General features: G+C 40.2%; 1 protein-coding gene across 1 annotated transcript; it reads left to right on the top strand.

The window, feature by feature from the left end:
* The first annotated feature begins 5008 nt into the window (after positions 1–5008).
* ipcef1 (interaction protein for cytohesin exchange factors 1) lies at positions 5009–13074 on the top strand. Its single transcript, XM_069661545.1, has 11 exons — positions 5009–5109; positions 6026–6079; positions 6543–6582; positions 7062–7231; positions 9688–9761; positions 10049–10120; positions 10215–10279; positions 10378–10502; positions 10738–11065; positions 11150–11340; positions 11489–13074. The coding sequence occupies exons 2-11, from the start codon at positions 6056–6058 to the stop codon at positions 11687–11689; spliced, it is 1290 nt and encodes a 429-aa protein (XP_069517646.1). The 5' UTR covers positions 5009–5109; positions 6026–6055; the 3' UTR covers positions 11690–13074.
* The last annotated feature ends 550 nt before the right edge of the window (positions 13075–13624 follow it).

The raw sequence follows: 13624 nt of genomic DNA, 5'->3' as shown, positions 1-13624 counted from the left end.
CCGTCCACCCCCAAGACACCGTCACACGCCGGAGAATTTTTAGAAATGTCACTGTTATGATAAATCCTAATTCTTCTGCGCTTTCAAATATAAATAACCCCATCCCACTGCGAAAATATGACGACATCCGAGGATTACTGTTCCTCCGTCTCATCATCCGTGGCCCCTGGTCTTGGATGTACGGCCTGAGGAGGTGGCACTCCCCACATTAACACCGGGGATCGATAACTAAACGCCTCGCACAATACCCCCACCCTCTGTGGTGGTTCTATTCTAAGAGGCACACACGAACACATGGCATCCGGCTTGTTGCACGCTTGGTCAAAACACATTACTCACATTTAGTATATATAGAGGGATGCTATAGTAAATCAGATAAGCAGCTGACTCATAGTGGGTGGAGATTTAGACGCATGTGACACTGATGTAGGCAAAGGAATTTGATTGACGGTGGATTTAATCAGGTGTCATATTCACTTTGGCTCATTTATCCGTAAAATGTGATGGTGCAGCTAATATATTTCTGTTTCACTTATCAAAACAATCATTTTTTTCTAAAAAAGTAAAGGTCATTATTTGTAGGCAGGTGAACAGAGCACTTCTATGGAAGTATGTGAACTAGAACAGAAACTATTTGAGCAAAGAGGTACTTAAATGAGGAGACAATGAGGTGAAAATTCATGGATGACAGGAAAAAGGCAGGAAAAACAAGCCAGAGACAATTTCATACCCTGAAATTGCAGGGTGAGGCCCGGCTGAGGTAAATCATGTATTTTGAGCATTGGGGAACTTTCTTGTCTACCATTGCTTCTGTGGCTGGTTGCCAAATATATTATCAGAAATGTTCTCACACCAACTACATGCCAACCCTTAAAACGTCTTGTTTAGGCTGTATCAAAGTAAGCTGGATTTGAACATAGACAAAGATAATGAGTGGTTACAGATGAGCAGGGAGGCAATAAGTATGTGTTGGGAATTTTCACGAGACACTTTTGTCTGATCTGTAGAATGAAGATGAGAAAAAGCTTCTAGGTGTACAACACAACTATACTGTAGTAGCACCACAGCTTTACTGTTCTGTGTCAAACCAATAAACATGGACTTTTATTGTTTCTTACAGGTATAATCAACCACAAATACGATCCTGGTCCTTCTCTCAAGCAGTAAGTATACTGTGTAGTGTCGGTCTGTAAAAATGTCTTCTAACTAAAAAGAATGATATATGAGTGTGGTCATTCAGTATGTTCATTGGCATGTATGACGAGTTAGTTAGCTAGTCCACTGCGCAATGTGAGGAATGCCACTGGCTTCAGCTCTGCAGGAGGAAGCAAAATATAAAGCCTCAATTGCAGGCCCATTACATTTCACAGCCAGATAAAACAACATGCAAACTTTGTTTTGGTTCTCTTTATGACACAAACCACCAGCGCCTGACCCAGCAATGCGATGTGCAGATCACGTGAAAGGTCTTCTTGTCTGTGGAAATGAATCTCTTTTAGCCATGCTAGCAGCTAGCTAGTGAGTCCCTTTTATAAAATGATATAAAATGTGTAAAAAACTATGGGTTATCTTGTCAGAAAATTTGGTCTCTATTAGAAAAAAAAAAAAGATTTAAATAGATAAATTAAAAAAACAACATAATATGTTCCTAAACTTTTCATCTCGCAGTATCATCAGGTCAAACTTTTTGTTAGCTCAAAACTATGACCAAATATCTATAGAACTAATGACAGTCCCATCAGGCCCAGCTATTCTTTGTTGTTAGTGCTAATAAGCAAACGTTTACACAATATGCTAAGGTGGTGAAAATGGTTATCATTCAAAATCCGTCAATATCAGTTTTTAGGATTTTAACATTAGCATTTAGCTGAAAGCATTGCCTCGCAGAGGGGCTAACATGACTGTAGACTCTGTGTTGACTCTCATTGAATGTGCTTCTAGTGAAAACTAATTCTGCATCTATTGGCAGTGGCAGATGTGGAAATGAAATAACCACAGGGGTAAACTCAGGACTGCTTTGCTGCTTTGTACCATAGACTGTATAGTCATTGCTTTGTACAAACACATACACATGCAGAGGCCACATGCCACAATAGCATGAGTTACTGTCAGTCCCTCAGTGGCACATACACCTCCACAGGGGTCAGATGGATTAAGCTCACAGTTAGTATTGGCATGTGAACAAATCACATTTGTGCAGATTTATGGTGCAGTGGCGACTTGTTGTTGCACCAAACAAGAAAACCTTGACCCTGCTGTCAACATATATATAGGGTAGAGGGGAGATTACAGGGACGAATGAAGTATTCTTCTGTTTTTGTCCCCGCCAGGCTACAGTTTGGGTTATTTGTGTGTATACCTGAGCAAAAGTGATTAAATCCAATCCAAATCTGGTTATTATAAACTGCAGTATGAGCTATAAACACATTTAGCAGTCTCAAATTTGGGTTGCTGGTCATCAGTGCCAGGGCAACAAGGCAGTTACTACCACTAGCAAGCGAGGGGCATGCAGTGCCATCAAAATGAGCGAGCTAGAATCTGATATCATTTCCAGCTCCGCGCCCTTCCCCCTTTTACTCTGTGTGAGATTCCCCTGCTGAATAATAGCCACTCTGTTTGCCCCCTCTCTCATGTGTCTCCCTCACACACAGACACACACAGTTTCAGGGTGGGGAGGGTGGATATAATCTAAGTGCCGTGACAATTCTCAGCATGGATCATGATGGGAGATTGAGTGCTACAATGGTGTGACCAATCTGCATTCCCGTGAATCCTTCGGGCCTTTGACACGAGTCGCAGGCTGGATTACCTCACTTCCACCAAAACATAATTTCAGCGAAGTGCCCCTTTAAATCACACTAAAGTGGCATGCTGAGACTTTTTTCCCATCATCTCAGAAATAAAAAGAGTGAATTGTGATGAAATCTTTCATTTAACTCAATGTGTTAAAGTGAAACTTTAAACAGGGGAGCCTTTTGGGGGGTTTAGGGGTAACACAAGGAAGTTACTTGATATGGATGACAAAGATAGGGTGACAAATGGGAGGGAGGGGCAAGAGGAAACTATAGTGTGAGAATGTTGGATATAAAAAGAGGGACTTTCTTCATAGTCACAGAAGTACAATAGCACGTGGAAAGAGAGCGGAGGCCCCTGTCTATTTAAGCAGAAATGAAATGGAGACTATAATAACGCAGGAATGTGTCTGCTGGTTTACCGCCATCCCAGCACAGGCCAACATAGACCAGAACATCCAAGTGTCTGCAGAGATACAGCTTGAGCTGTGATGTTATGGCTACAAACTCAGATCCTCACTGAGACAGGGAAGGTTGTCCATAATAAGGCAGCAGACTTCCTGAGCCATGGTGCTACTGGGTTACATGAACCCTTGTTTATGTCCTTTCATCAGGAAACTACAGTGTGTTTTGTCATTTTTTATGAAAGCAATAAAAAGACAAATGTTTTGCAACACTTATCTAGTTAGGTCCTGACCTTAAAACTCTTTTCGCCTCAGTTTTTATTGATTTGATTGGTCTGTGATGGAACATTCAGTCTTTGTAGCAGTAGCGTTCAGTCCTTTCTACATGTCTCTTATGTACATTAATGGTATTGGCTTTAGCAAAAAGTAAAGCAAGTTAGCCTATTAAAACAAAAATACAAATACTAATACTAAGTCAGACCCTGAATTATTTCTCCACCACATCTAATTTGCTTCTGTCCCTCCTTAATGTGCAGTTTATCATTTTTATGTTGGCGCTTAAGGCTCTTATACACTGGTTACATAGCGGCGCCAAGTGGCCATAAGTGGAAACTGCGAGGACTCCCTGATACATATTTTAATACAAATGTTACCTGAGTGGCTTAACGATGCAGCAATAGCTCAAAAGTTCTTGTTGCTTCTAACTAAAAAAATGCGTAGGCCTACTTACAATTCTTGTCAGTTTGAGTTTGGGTGTTTCCCTCTTTCTAGTGGGGAAAGAGGGAGACACCCTAACAGGACCTGAACTCACCTGAAACCAGCCGAGCTCTCTATTGCCTATTTGTCTTCTTCCGACATGCTGGCTAAGGTTTGGTCAGACTTTGGGCAGAGCTGTCGGGTCAAACTGCTTTCATTGAAGTTATGGTGGCAGGTAAGGTAACGTTTTAGTGACATATATTTTTAAAACTGTATGAAACCTTTAATTTTCTGCGCAGGCGGTGTTTTTGGCTAGCCATGCCATTAGCACAAAACACAGCGTTTGACTTGAAAGGTAGCGTTGCTGGCCAAACTAGAGAATATTTTTAAGGATGTTTCAAATTTTAACGTACTCTTTCAAAACTGCAACTAGGATAATAAATTAATGATTTTATTGATTTAAATTTTATTTTGCCATTGAGAATGAGAAAAATGTTCTAATTTAAACGATTTTGTGGGTTTTCAAAATCGGCATAAGATCAGTTTACAATGCAATGTAGATTTGCTTATGTCCTAACTGTTAACATGTAAACACACCTTTTAGACATATTTTATTATGGAAATTGGATCAATACGTATATTATTTGTTTTTTAATACATTCCTAGACGTTCCTTCTGCTTTTTCCTATTCCTAGCTTTATCTTTGTGTCTTTAAAGAGATTAATAACAAATGGATATTATGTACAATAGTGCATGATTGGCAGCAGCAAATTGAACTCAATGCAGTTAGACTAATGGGTTTCTTGTTACTGCTCACATTAGTCAAAAATGACATGTGAATCTGCAGATACATCTGTTGAATATGAATCACAGAACTAAAACCACACTGAACCTTTCACATGTGCAAAAAATGTAACAGGAGCCTGGTTAGTTAACTCACACCCCTACAGTCAAGCTTGTGCTGTGGTTTCTGTGGTGTTCATCATCTACCTCCCACACGCAGCCAGTTCACTCAAACTCAACCGGAAAACAAGTAATGATGCCTTTGTGTTGTGCAAGACAAAGACACACATATACACGCACACACTCACAGAGTTTTAGTTTAGATAAGCGCTGTCAGGTTTGCTGTCATTGTATGAGCTTTTGGAGTAACAGAGGAAACTGATAACCGAAGGTTATTGGACTTGAAGTGAATCTGTGAAGTTATAGAGTATCAGGTACGAGTCTTCCTCTCTTCCTTTACTGCTCTCGCTTGGGGACATTTGTAGATTGAGTTTGTTGGGAGTGGTTGAAAGCCGACAACTGCAGCAGGACTTGAACTCGGGTCTCTTTGACCACACGGCCACCTGTGCTTTTACATTTCCTGAATTAAAGGCAGGCATTCTTTGTATAGCTCATCTACTTGGTGAAATGTTGTGCGATAAATAGAGTCTTGGGGAGTTATTTCAGATCTACAAAGGTAAATTTAATGGCTGGTTGAGATTTTTATTTCTGTGAAGTTCAGTTTTTTTGCTGTATTGTATCATAACTGAGTTTTCAACAGTGACAAGCTGTTAAAAGTTTGCCTTTGTACTTGTGTGATATTCTCTGTGTCTCTCTCAGGCAGCTGTGTCACTTTGCAAATAAGGAACTAAAGTTTGCAGGGGAAGTTAGTCAATAATTGCAACTTGGATGTCTCAAAATCTTTCTCTCTTCATTTAGGTTAGTCCTAGCTACGCACTGGTTTTTGTTTTAAAAAGCTAATGTTTGAGTTGTAATACTGCAAAGAAGCCTTTTTATCCTCAGTAGTTTCAGGTAGTGTGGGCAGGCTTGTGTCATTAGCAGAAATGCTGACAGTGACCAATGTGAGCTGTGAGTCAAATGTACTTGTTAATTTTCAACCATTTTTGACTCATTCCATTTCCATAGAAAGAAAACCTTTTACATCTCACGTTTTATCACATTTGTGTGTTTTTTTTCACTCTTCAAAAAAGAAAAGGAAATTGAGTAGCATTGTTTGTGCTTTCTGCCCATGACGTCACTTCCTCTTGCTGTGCTGAAGCAAAAACGTGTACATTTTCTGCCCATTTTCTTTTGGGCCTGATAATACCAACCTACATATTTTAAGTTTTATCTTCTGGTTTCCTCCAACAGGCTGCCTTCCCCATATCTGTGCCCCCTTCTATGGCTGCGGATGACTACAACCCTGTAAGTATCTCTTCCTTTTTTGTGTTTGACATTTACTCAAACTGAGTTGGCTTTGTTTTTCGCAGTTAATGAAAGAGAAACACTGCTCTCCTTTTAATGGTGGAAGTACTTCTGCTTCTCCTATTTTATGATGACAAAGTTAAATATTTATAGCAACAATGGTTTATACTTTACTGCCCTGTAAGCTGGTTATTGTCCGATTTCCCTGAGTGTTTTAGTTTCACTCATGAAAGAGCAAAAGAGATAAAGTCTTGTCAGAACTGAGGATGAAAGAGAGAGGGAGTAGGTGTTAATGTGTGTGTGTGCAGAGGTAGAGAGAACTGCAGAGACAAACTGCATGTGACATGTGTGAGAAACAGGATGTTCCACACAGCCTCATCTCCTCAGATGTGAGGTCTGAGCCTGCTAATGTGTCTCCTGATGCTCTGACCTGAATGTTTCTCTCCTCTGCTCTCCTCCCAAGGTCTCCCTTCGACACAAATCCAAGAAGAAGAGTCGAGGAGGTAAGATGTCACCCTTGAGCTCTCATCACTTTGTCTCTTTGTGTGACCTCAACTGTAATTTGGACCCTCTGTGGGCGTGTGCTATGTGTCAGGGCAATTGGTGTGTGCAGAGGGATTTTAGACAACGCTCAGTTACTTTCACTTCAGTCTGTCTCTATTTTAGTTCTCTGTAGCAGCGTCTTTGATTCCTCCAAGAAACAAGTTCAGTTTTTTTGTGCTGTTATTCTTACTTCTGGCTGATTACTGGAACAGGTAGGTTCAATGTAGCTGTGGCACTCTGGAAATGACTGCTGTGGATGCTCTGTAGGTTTGATCTGTGTTATTTTTAGAGTTCATTTAGTTATTGATCAAACTCAGTGGCCTGTTTCCACTCCAATGGAAATGTTATGTCTGTTCGCTTCAGGATTTTAGATTGTGCAACTTGTTGCTTCCTCTAAAGCTTAGCTGTGGCTTCATGTTCATGTGTGTTCTGTGCACAGGCAATGGTACGATGAGTAGGAGACGGATTTCGGTCAAAGAGCTGGGTCCGCCGGACCACCAGGGCTGGCTGTACAGGAAGAAAGAGAGCAAAGGCTTTCTGGGTATCAAATGGAAGAAGTACTGGTTTGTGCTGAAGAAGACGGCTCTGTACTGGTACGCCAACCAGCTGGTGAGTAAAAAGCCCTTTTTATTAGGTGACCCATTTATGGTGAAAACGTGGTTTACTGGGTAAATAAGTCTGCAGGTGTAGCTCCACAAACCTTGAACTACTCAGAATTAATCAAAAACATACCAAATAATGTTAGTACATCAATGGTGGACATCCAACATTGTAACATTGTATTTATGACTTAAAATGTGAAACAGCTTAATAACCCCACTTTATGTTTTTGTCTTTCTCTGTGACTTGTTTACTTGTGTGCTAGCTGTCTGACTGATTTGTCTGACTATAAGCAAATGTAGTGTTTTCAATAGGAAGTATATGGAATAATGAGCGGTTGGCGCAATACTAGGTAGTAATTTATAATAAAAGTTATTCGTAATAGGTATGATATGATTTGATTAAATATTGTGTAAGCATTGAATGCTATGGTATGCTATGCTATCTCTATTCTACCCTTATCAGCAGATGTATATATATATATATATATATATATATATATATGCTGAAAATATACACAACTACCTATGTTCCTTGCTATAAAGAAATGTCAACAGTGCATACCTCAAAATTACGCTTTTCACAAAGTTACACAAAAATGACACCAAAGCCAGACACAGTCACCGTATTAGTCTGCACTGGTTATAACCCAACTCTGTTTCCTGTTTGCTGCGGCTTGTAATGACAGGCGTTAAACCAGGTGAATTTAGGTGATCAAATAGTCAAATATTAAGTTAAACCTCCTGTGCGGAACTTTTGGTTTGTGTTGATTTTGGCGACCCCTGTGGATGAAGCCATACCCCTTATCTCTTTGCTGTTTTGGTCCTGTACATGCTTAAAGTAATAATCTCAAACTTTTTCATTTAAATAAATCTTTGTTAAGTCACTATCCATCACCGGATGAGACAATTTTGGATCCCATCGGCTGTAGTCTGAGACGATATAGCCTCTGGGGAGACCGGTGAACATGCCGGGCAGTAAGCTTTAATTAATAGGTCTTACCTTTGCTGAAATTTCAACATCATGATGCAGATTTTTAAGAAGTAAAAAATTCAAGCTTTGTCAGGTCTGTCCTCAAGAGGAGAAGAAAACTTTTAAAATGCTCGTTTGTTGAACGGAGTTCGGATTGATCTGATGCATCCGAGGAAGTCTGGAAATCTGAACGGCTTTTGTTACACAGCGTCAAGGGAATTCATCTTAAGTAAAATTTTAGATGTAGAACGGATTGTTAGCTGAATTTACATACATATGTCTGTTTATAGAGATTGGGATTGGAACTGAGAATGGGATGTCATTACGGCAGATTATGTTCCGCCTGCTTTTGCTCTACGCCGCAGCCTGCTGATACGTGATTGGTCAATATTACTCAGACTACAAGTGGCGCCCAGTTAGTGACGGGTTTACATCAGCCAGCAGTGGTTGGTCTGCCAGACAGTGTAGGCTGAGCTAAGCGGTTTCTTGCGAGGAAACAATAATCTACTATGGCTGAACAAACAAAGAAAAGATGACTTGATGACTACAGATAAAACTTAAAAAATAAGTGAAAATCCAAAGAAAAAAAAAAGTCTACAAACGAACGCAAGGAAAATCAAGAGTTAGAACCGTGACAAAGGGAGCCAGCCGTAGACATCTGGTTGAAGTGTGCTCCCTTAAGTATTGATTATTGGAAGTGGGTGGCGCTCTAGAGCACGTAACTGTAATGTTCGAGATTGTATCATCAAGCGGTCATTTTTAACAAATAATCTCATCCTGCTTTCTTTAACAGTCATATGTATCACTCATTTTAAATGTTTGCCCTGGGAAGCAGCGTGCAGTTCATCGCTTCATCTGACACCTACCCCCCTCCAATGGTTTCAGGCATTAAAAATAACTATATGGAAATAATCATTCTTGTCGCTGATGTCTGGTTTGCTTTTGTAGGTCTTATAGAGTAATCAGAATTCATTTCAGTCTGTTTCATAACCAGCGAAGAGCTTTAATGTAAAATGTAACAAAACTCCATTGTAATATTCTAAATGAGTATTTTATTTGCATATTTGTAAGATACTGAAGTGATTAATTAGTTGCATTCTGCAGGAAATCACTTCAGATTCTAATATATTTTGAGTTGTTGTTCTTCATACACGCACATCTACTGATTGACTAACAGATGCAGTGTGAGGCACCACAGCCTGCAGATGAGTCACACATGTCTCAGCCACAGCTGTCTGCCTGCCAGCCTGTGGCTGTGTTTCCTGAATGTGACACTGTCACTAATGGCCCGTCACACTCTTACACAGGCATTCAAACTGACGTGCTGGATTTACCGGCATGATGACTTCAGTCATATCCACTGCATGCCACCATCACTCGGCATGAGGAAATAGAAGAAGTATTGCAATTCAACAGCAGGTGTCATTGTCAGGAAGTGGTTTGAAATCATCACTCTGTTTAACGCTCATTGTTGTTCAATGTGTGTGTTGCAGGCAGAAAAGGCTGAAGGCTACATTGACCTCACCAACTTCATGATCGACAGAGCCATAGAGTGCAAGAAGAAACAGTAAGCTTATAGTTGTTCTCTATCCACTTTCTGGTTTGTCTTAATCAGATCAGTACAACCACCCACCACCTGAACTAAAAAGGAACTCTATTTATATCTATAATGGAACCTGAAGTGTTCCCACGCATAGTGATCGGAAAAGTTTATTGTTGAAACAAACTAAGAATCAATGAGATAGAATAAACAAAGTTTTAACTCACAGTTTTTATTTCCAGTAAAAAGTTGTTTTCACTCTGTTGCTGTGCTGATCCTGCTTTAACTGCTCTCTGTCTGCTTTCCTCACACAGCGCATTCAAAGCCTGCCACCCACAGGTCATGATGTTTTATTTTGCTGCTGAGAGCCATGAGGAGATGAACTTGTAAGTCACATAAAAGTTCAACATTGTGTCTAATTCTCCACTGATTTTTTTGTGTTATTGTCAAAGTTGATGAATTTAATTTTCTTTTTTTCAGATGGTTGAATAAGCTTGGTCTAGCCTCCATTCAATATGAGCCTACAGAACGAAACACTACAGCCGGTGAGCATCCAAACTGAATCATGTATATATTTCTGTTACCTATTTTGTTCACAAATGAAAATTCTGACTTTGTTTTTGTGTTTGTTGTGTCCCTGCAGAGTGTTACAGTGAAGCAAGTGACCATGAAGAAGCTGAAAGCACAGAGATTCCCCCTCCGCCATACTCTGAACAAACCCTGCGGGACTCCGTGGATGCATCCGATCCGCCTGGTAGCACACATCAGGTCAGTCACGTATCTGGATACAAACAGAGAACACTGCTCCATCAGTCACAACTACACCGGAGGCTACCATTCACTCAGTCTTGTTGATACTTTTTTATAGAAAGTGTACTCTGGCCAAGCTGGTAAACCTGTTCTAAAATGCACATGGTTGACTTTTTTCATATGTGATAATATTGCTGTATTTCACAACATTTGTAACATCATAACCTCTGACCGGGATGTATTTGTCTTTCAGGGCACCCTTCCTCCTCCTTACTCCTCGGCAGTCCCAAGTGAAGCAAACGGGTCGCTCTCGTCCCCCGTCAGCACGATGACGTCACAGAGCTCCTCCTCCTCGCTCGCCAAGCACCGGCAGTCCTGGATGGACCTGGTCTCTCAGGCGTCACCTCCCACTGGGGAAACAGCCCTGGTGTGCTCTGCTCAAGTACACTCACATCAGCCTCCCCCAGAGGAGACGGAAAAAGAGGATGTTTCCGAGGTGATGGAGAGCTCGTCCCACCAGGTCAAAAGCCCTGCTGCTGAGGGGGAGGCACAGAGGGTCATTTCAGGTGCTGAAGTGGAAGGTGAGACTTTTTGACTTGTATTTGTTCAAACTGACTTGACATTTAAATTCGATGATGAGACAATATAAATGTATCTTGTTGCAGGGCATCATGGGAACAGCTCAGATGAGATGGAGAAGCTGTATATTCATCTAAAAGAGGCCAGCCTCTCACCAATAGGAGATCGTAAACCCTCCACAAAAAGGGAATTCAGGGCGTCTTTCATAAAACGCTGTAAAAACCAGACTGTCAATGACAGACTGCACCTCATCAGGACTCTCAACAGCACATTAAAGGTACATTTTCCACTGCTTTTCTGATGTTTTTACACATTTTTGTCTTATCTAACAACTTTACAGTACAGCATGTTTGTATTTTTTTATTTTAACTTTGTGTTTTTATTCATTTTTCCCCTCTTCTTTGCCTTCATCTTTATTGTCACAGTCAAAAGAGGCAGACCTACAGGCAATAGAGCAGGTGCTGTCGGACCCCGAGCTGACCTCAGTCAAGTTCAGAGAATGGAAGGAGGCCAATGCACCCTTGGTTCAGGAGATTTGTGTTAAACGGGACCAGCAGGTGGCATCAGAGTCCACAAAAGCTGCAGCACCGGACATTGCTGCTCCTGTGGTCGAGACGAGTTTATAAAGACTCCTCATGACTGTTTTTGCTGTTAGGTGGACTCAGAGGACTTCACACTCACATACTTTGGATACACACATACGCATACACACTATTGCCTCTTTCCAATTGAGCCTACTGTTACATATCAGCTGTCTTGAAGTGCTATTCAACAAGTATCTGGATCAATGAAGAGTGTTTTTAGTTCCTTAGTGGAGATGGCGCAGACATTACATACGAAGCAGCTCACATTTAAATGTGAAATGAGTAGTAGTGTTACTTTTACTATTTTAGGTGTAAGATTAGCCAATTTTATACATGACTGTTTTTATGTCGAAATTCTGTGAACTTGTGCACAAATTGTTTTATGATTTTTGGAATGATGGAGTACGTTGAAACAATGGATCCGTTGTTCTCTGGGTGAAAACACTTGTTTTTACAGTATGTTTCGTCTACTTTGGTTTCATTTGTAGTGAACAAATTTGTAACTGTTTTCAGCCAATTATTGGTGCCATGCACCTTGACTGCCTGTTACACGTGTTTTGCAGCAACTTCTTTAAATGATTTGTGTGTGTCGTGCGCTCTAGAAATTATATTGTCATCCTTACCATTAAGAATTTCCAGACTGAACACCACGGCCTGCACTAACAGAATAAATGCTGGTCACAAATCATGATATTTTCAAACTTTAATTTTTAAGTGTCAAATCAATTTCATTGCAGCGTAGTTTGAAGTCACCTTAATAATAGACCAGTTCTTAAATTTTCAGTTGGCGAGGCTGAAATGATTAATTCTACCTATACAAATAGTTTTTTAAATGAAGGATTCAAACCTTTATGCCAATATGCTTTGGATTTTTTTTTTTACCACAATAATATATAAGTTACTAATTTACTGCAAATGTTGTAAAGATTTTAATACTAACCAATTTCAGTGAAATGACATATAAAATAACATATATTGGACTTGGGGCAAGTTGTAGTAGGATTTTTAGTGCATAATTCTCATGAAAGAACTAATTTATTAATTTGTTCTTTAAAGCAGATCCTTCACCCTGGCCCTAACAAGCAAGTCCAGTAGACCAGACACAGATAAACTGATGATTAGGAGGTCATTCAGATCCAGACGTCAGGCATTATGTGACTGTGCACAGCCACAGTTCCAGAGAGCAACGATTTAGGAAACTCAAACCAGGCAGGGACCCCTAACATCTAGCCAACTGCTAGGGGCCCTGAACCAAGCTTCAGGCACAAAGTTGCATATTTCTGAATTGTGTTTCATCTGTTGTGCATGTAAAATATTAAGTCAGTGTAAATAGTTGTACATGGATGTGTGATATTAATTTGCTTTGACCTCAAGTCTGGTATGAAATTCAGTTCGCTCGTTTGTATACAGGGTAATAAAATATTATGATAAGAATCCTCATTTTCCACTGTGGCGTTATTTTTATTTATGGGCTCAGTGTTACCGCAGATGATTTTGAATCTGTGTACAGCAACCACTGTGACATGAACTTTAATTAAAGCTCCTGTGAGGAACTTTCGGTTCGTGTTGATTTTGGCGACCCCTATGGACAATGCTGTACCTCTTATCTCTTTGCTGATTTTGTCCTTGACATGCTTAAGTGGTGGTTCTTAACAAAAAATATCATCCTGCTTTCTGTAACAGCATTAAAATGCTTTAATTTTTTGCCCTGGAAAATGTAAACAAAGGCAGCTTGCAGTTGATCACTTTGTCTGACACCTAACCCCCGCCAGCAGTTCGATACATTACAAATAACTACATAGAAATAATCAATCTTGTCGCTGATGTTCAGTTTGCTTTTGTAGGTCATACAGAGTAATCAGAATAAATTTCACTCTGTTTCATGACCAGTGGAAAAACTCCTCACAGCAGTTTTAATGACAGGGGAACGTTTGGTACAACCTGTAGTGTCCCAGTATGGACGCTAGGGGTCGCCGG

The sequence above is a fragment of the Semicossyphus pulcher genome, unplaced genomic scaffold, assembly GCF_022749685.1.
Source record: "Semicossyphus pulcher isolate SPU_LCO1_2020_fin unplaced genomic scaffold, fSemPul1.0.p SCAF_14, whole genome shotgun sequence".
Classification (NCBI taxonomy): Eukaryota; Metazoa; Chordata; class Actinopteri; order Labriformes; family Labridae; genus Semicossyphus; species Semicossyphus pulcher.
The sequence above is the reverse complement of the archived record's forward strand: the minus strand, read 5'-3'. Positions and strand labels throughout refer to the sequence as shown.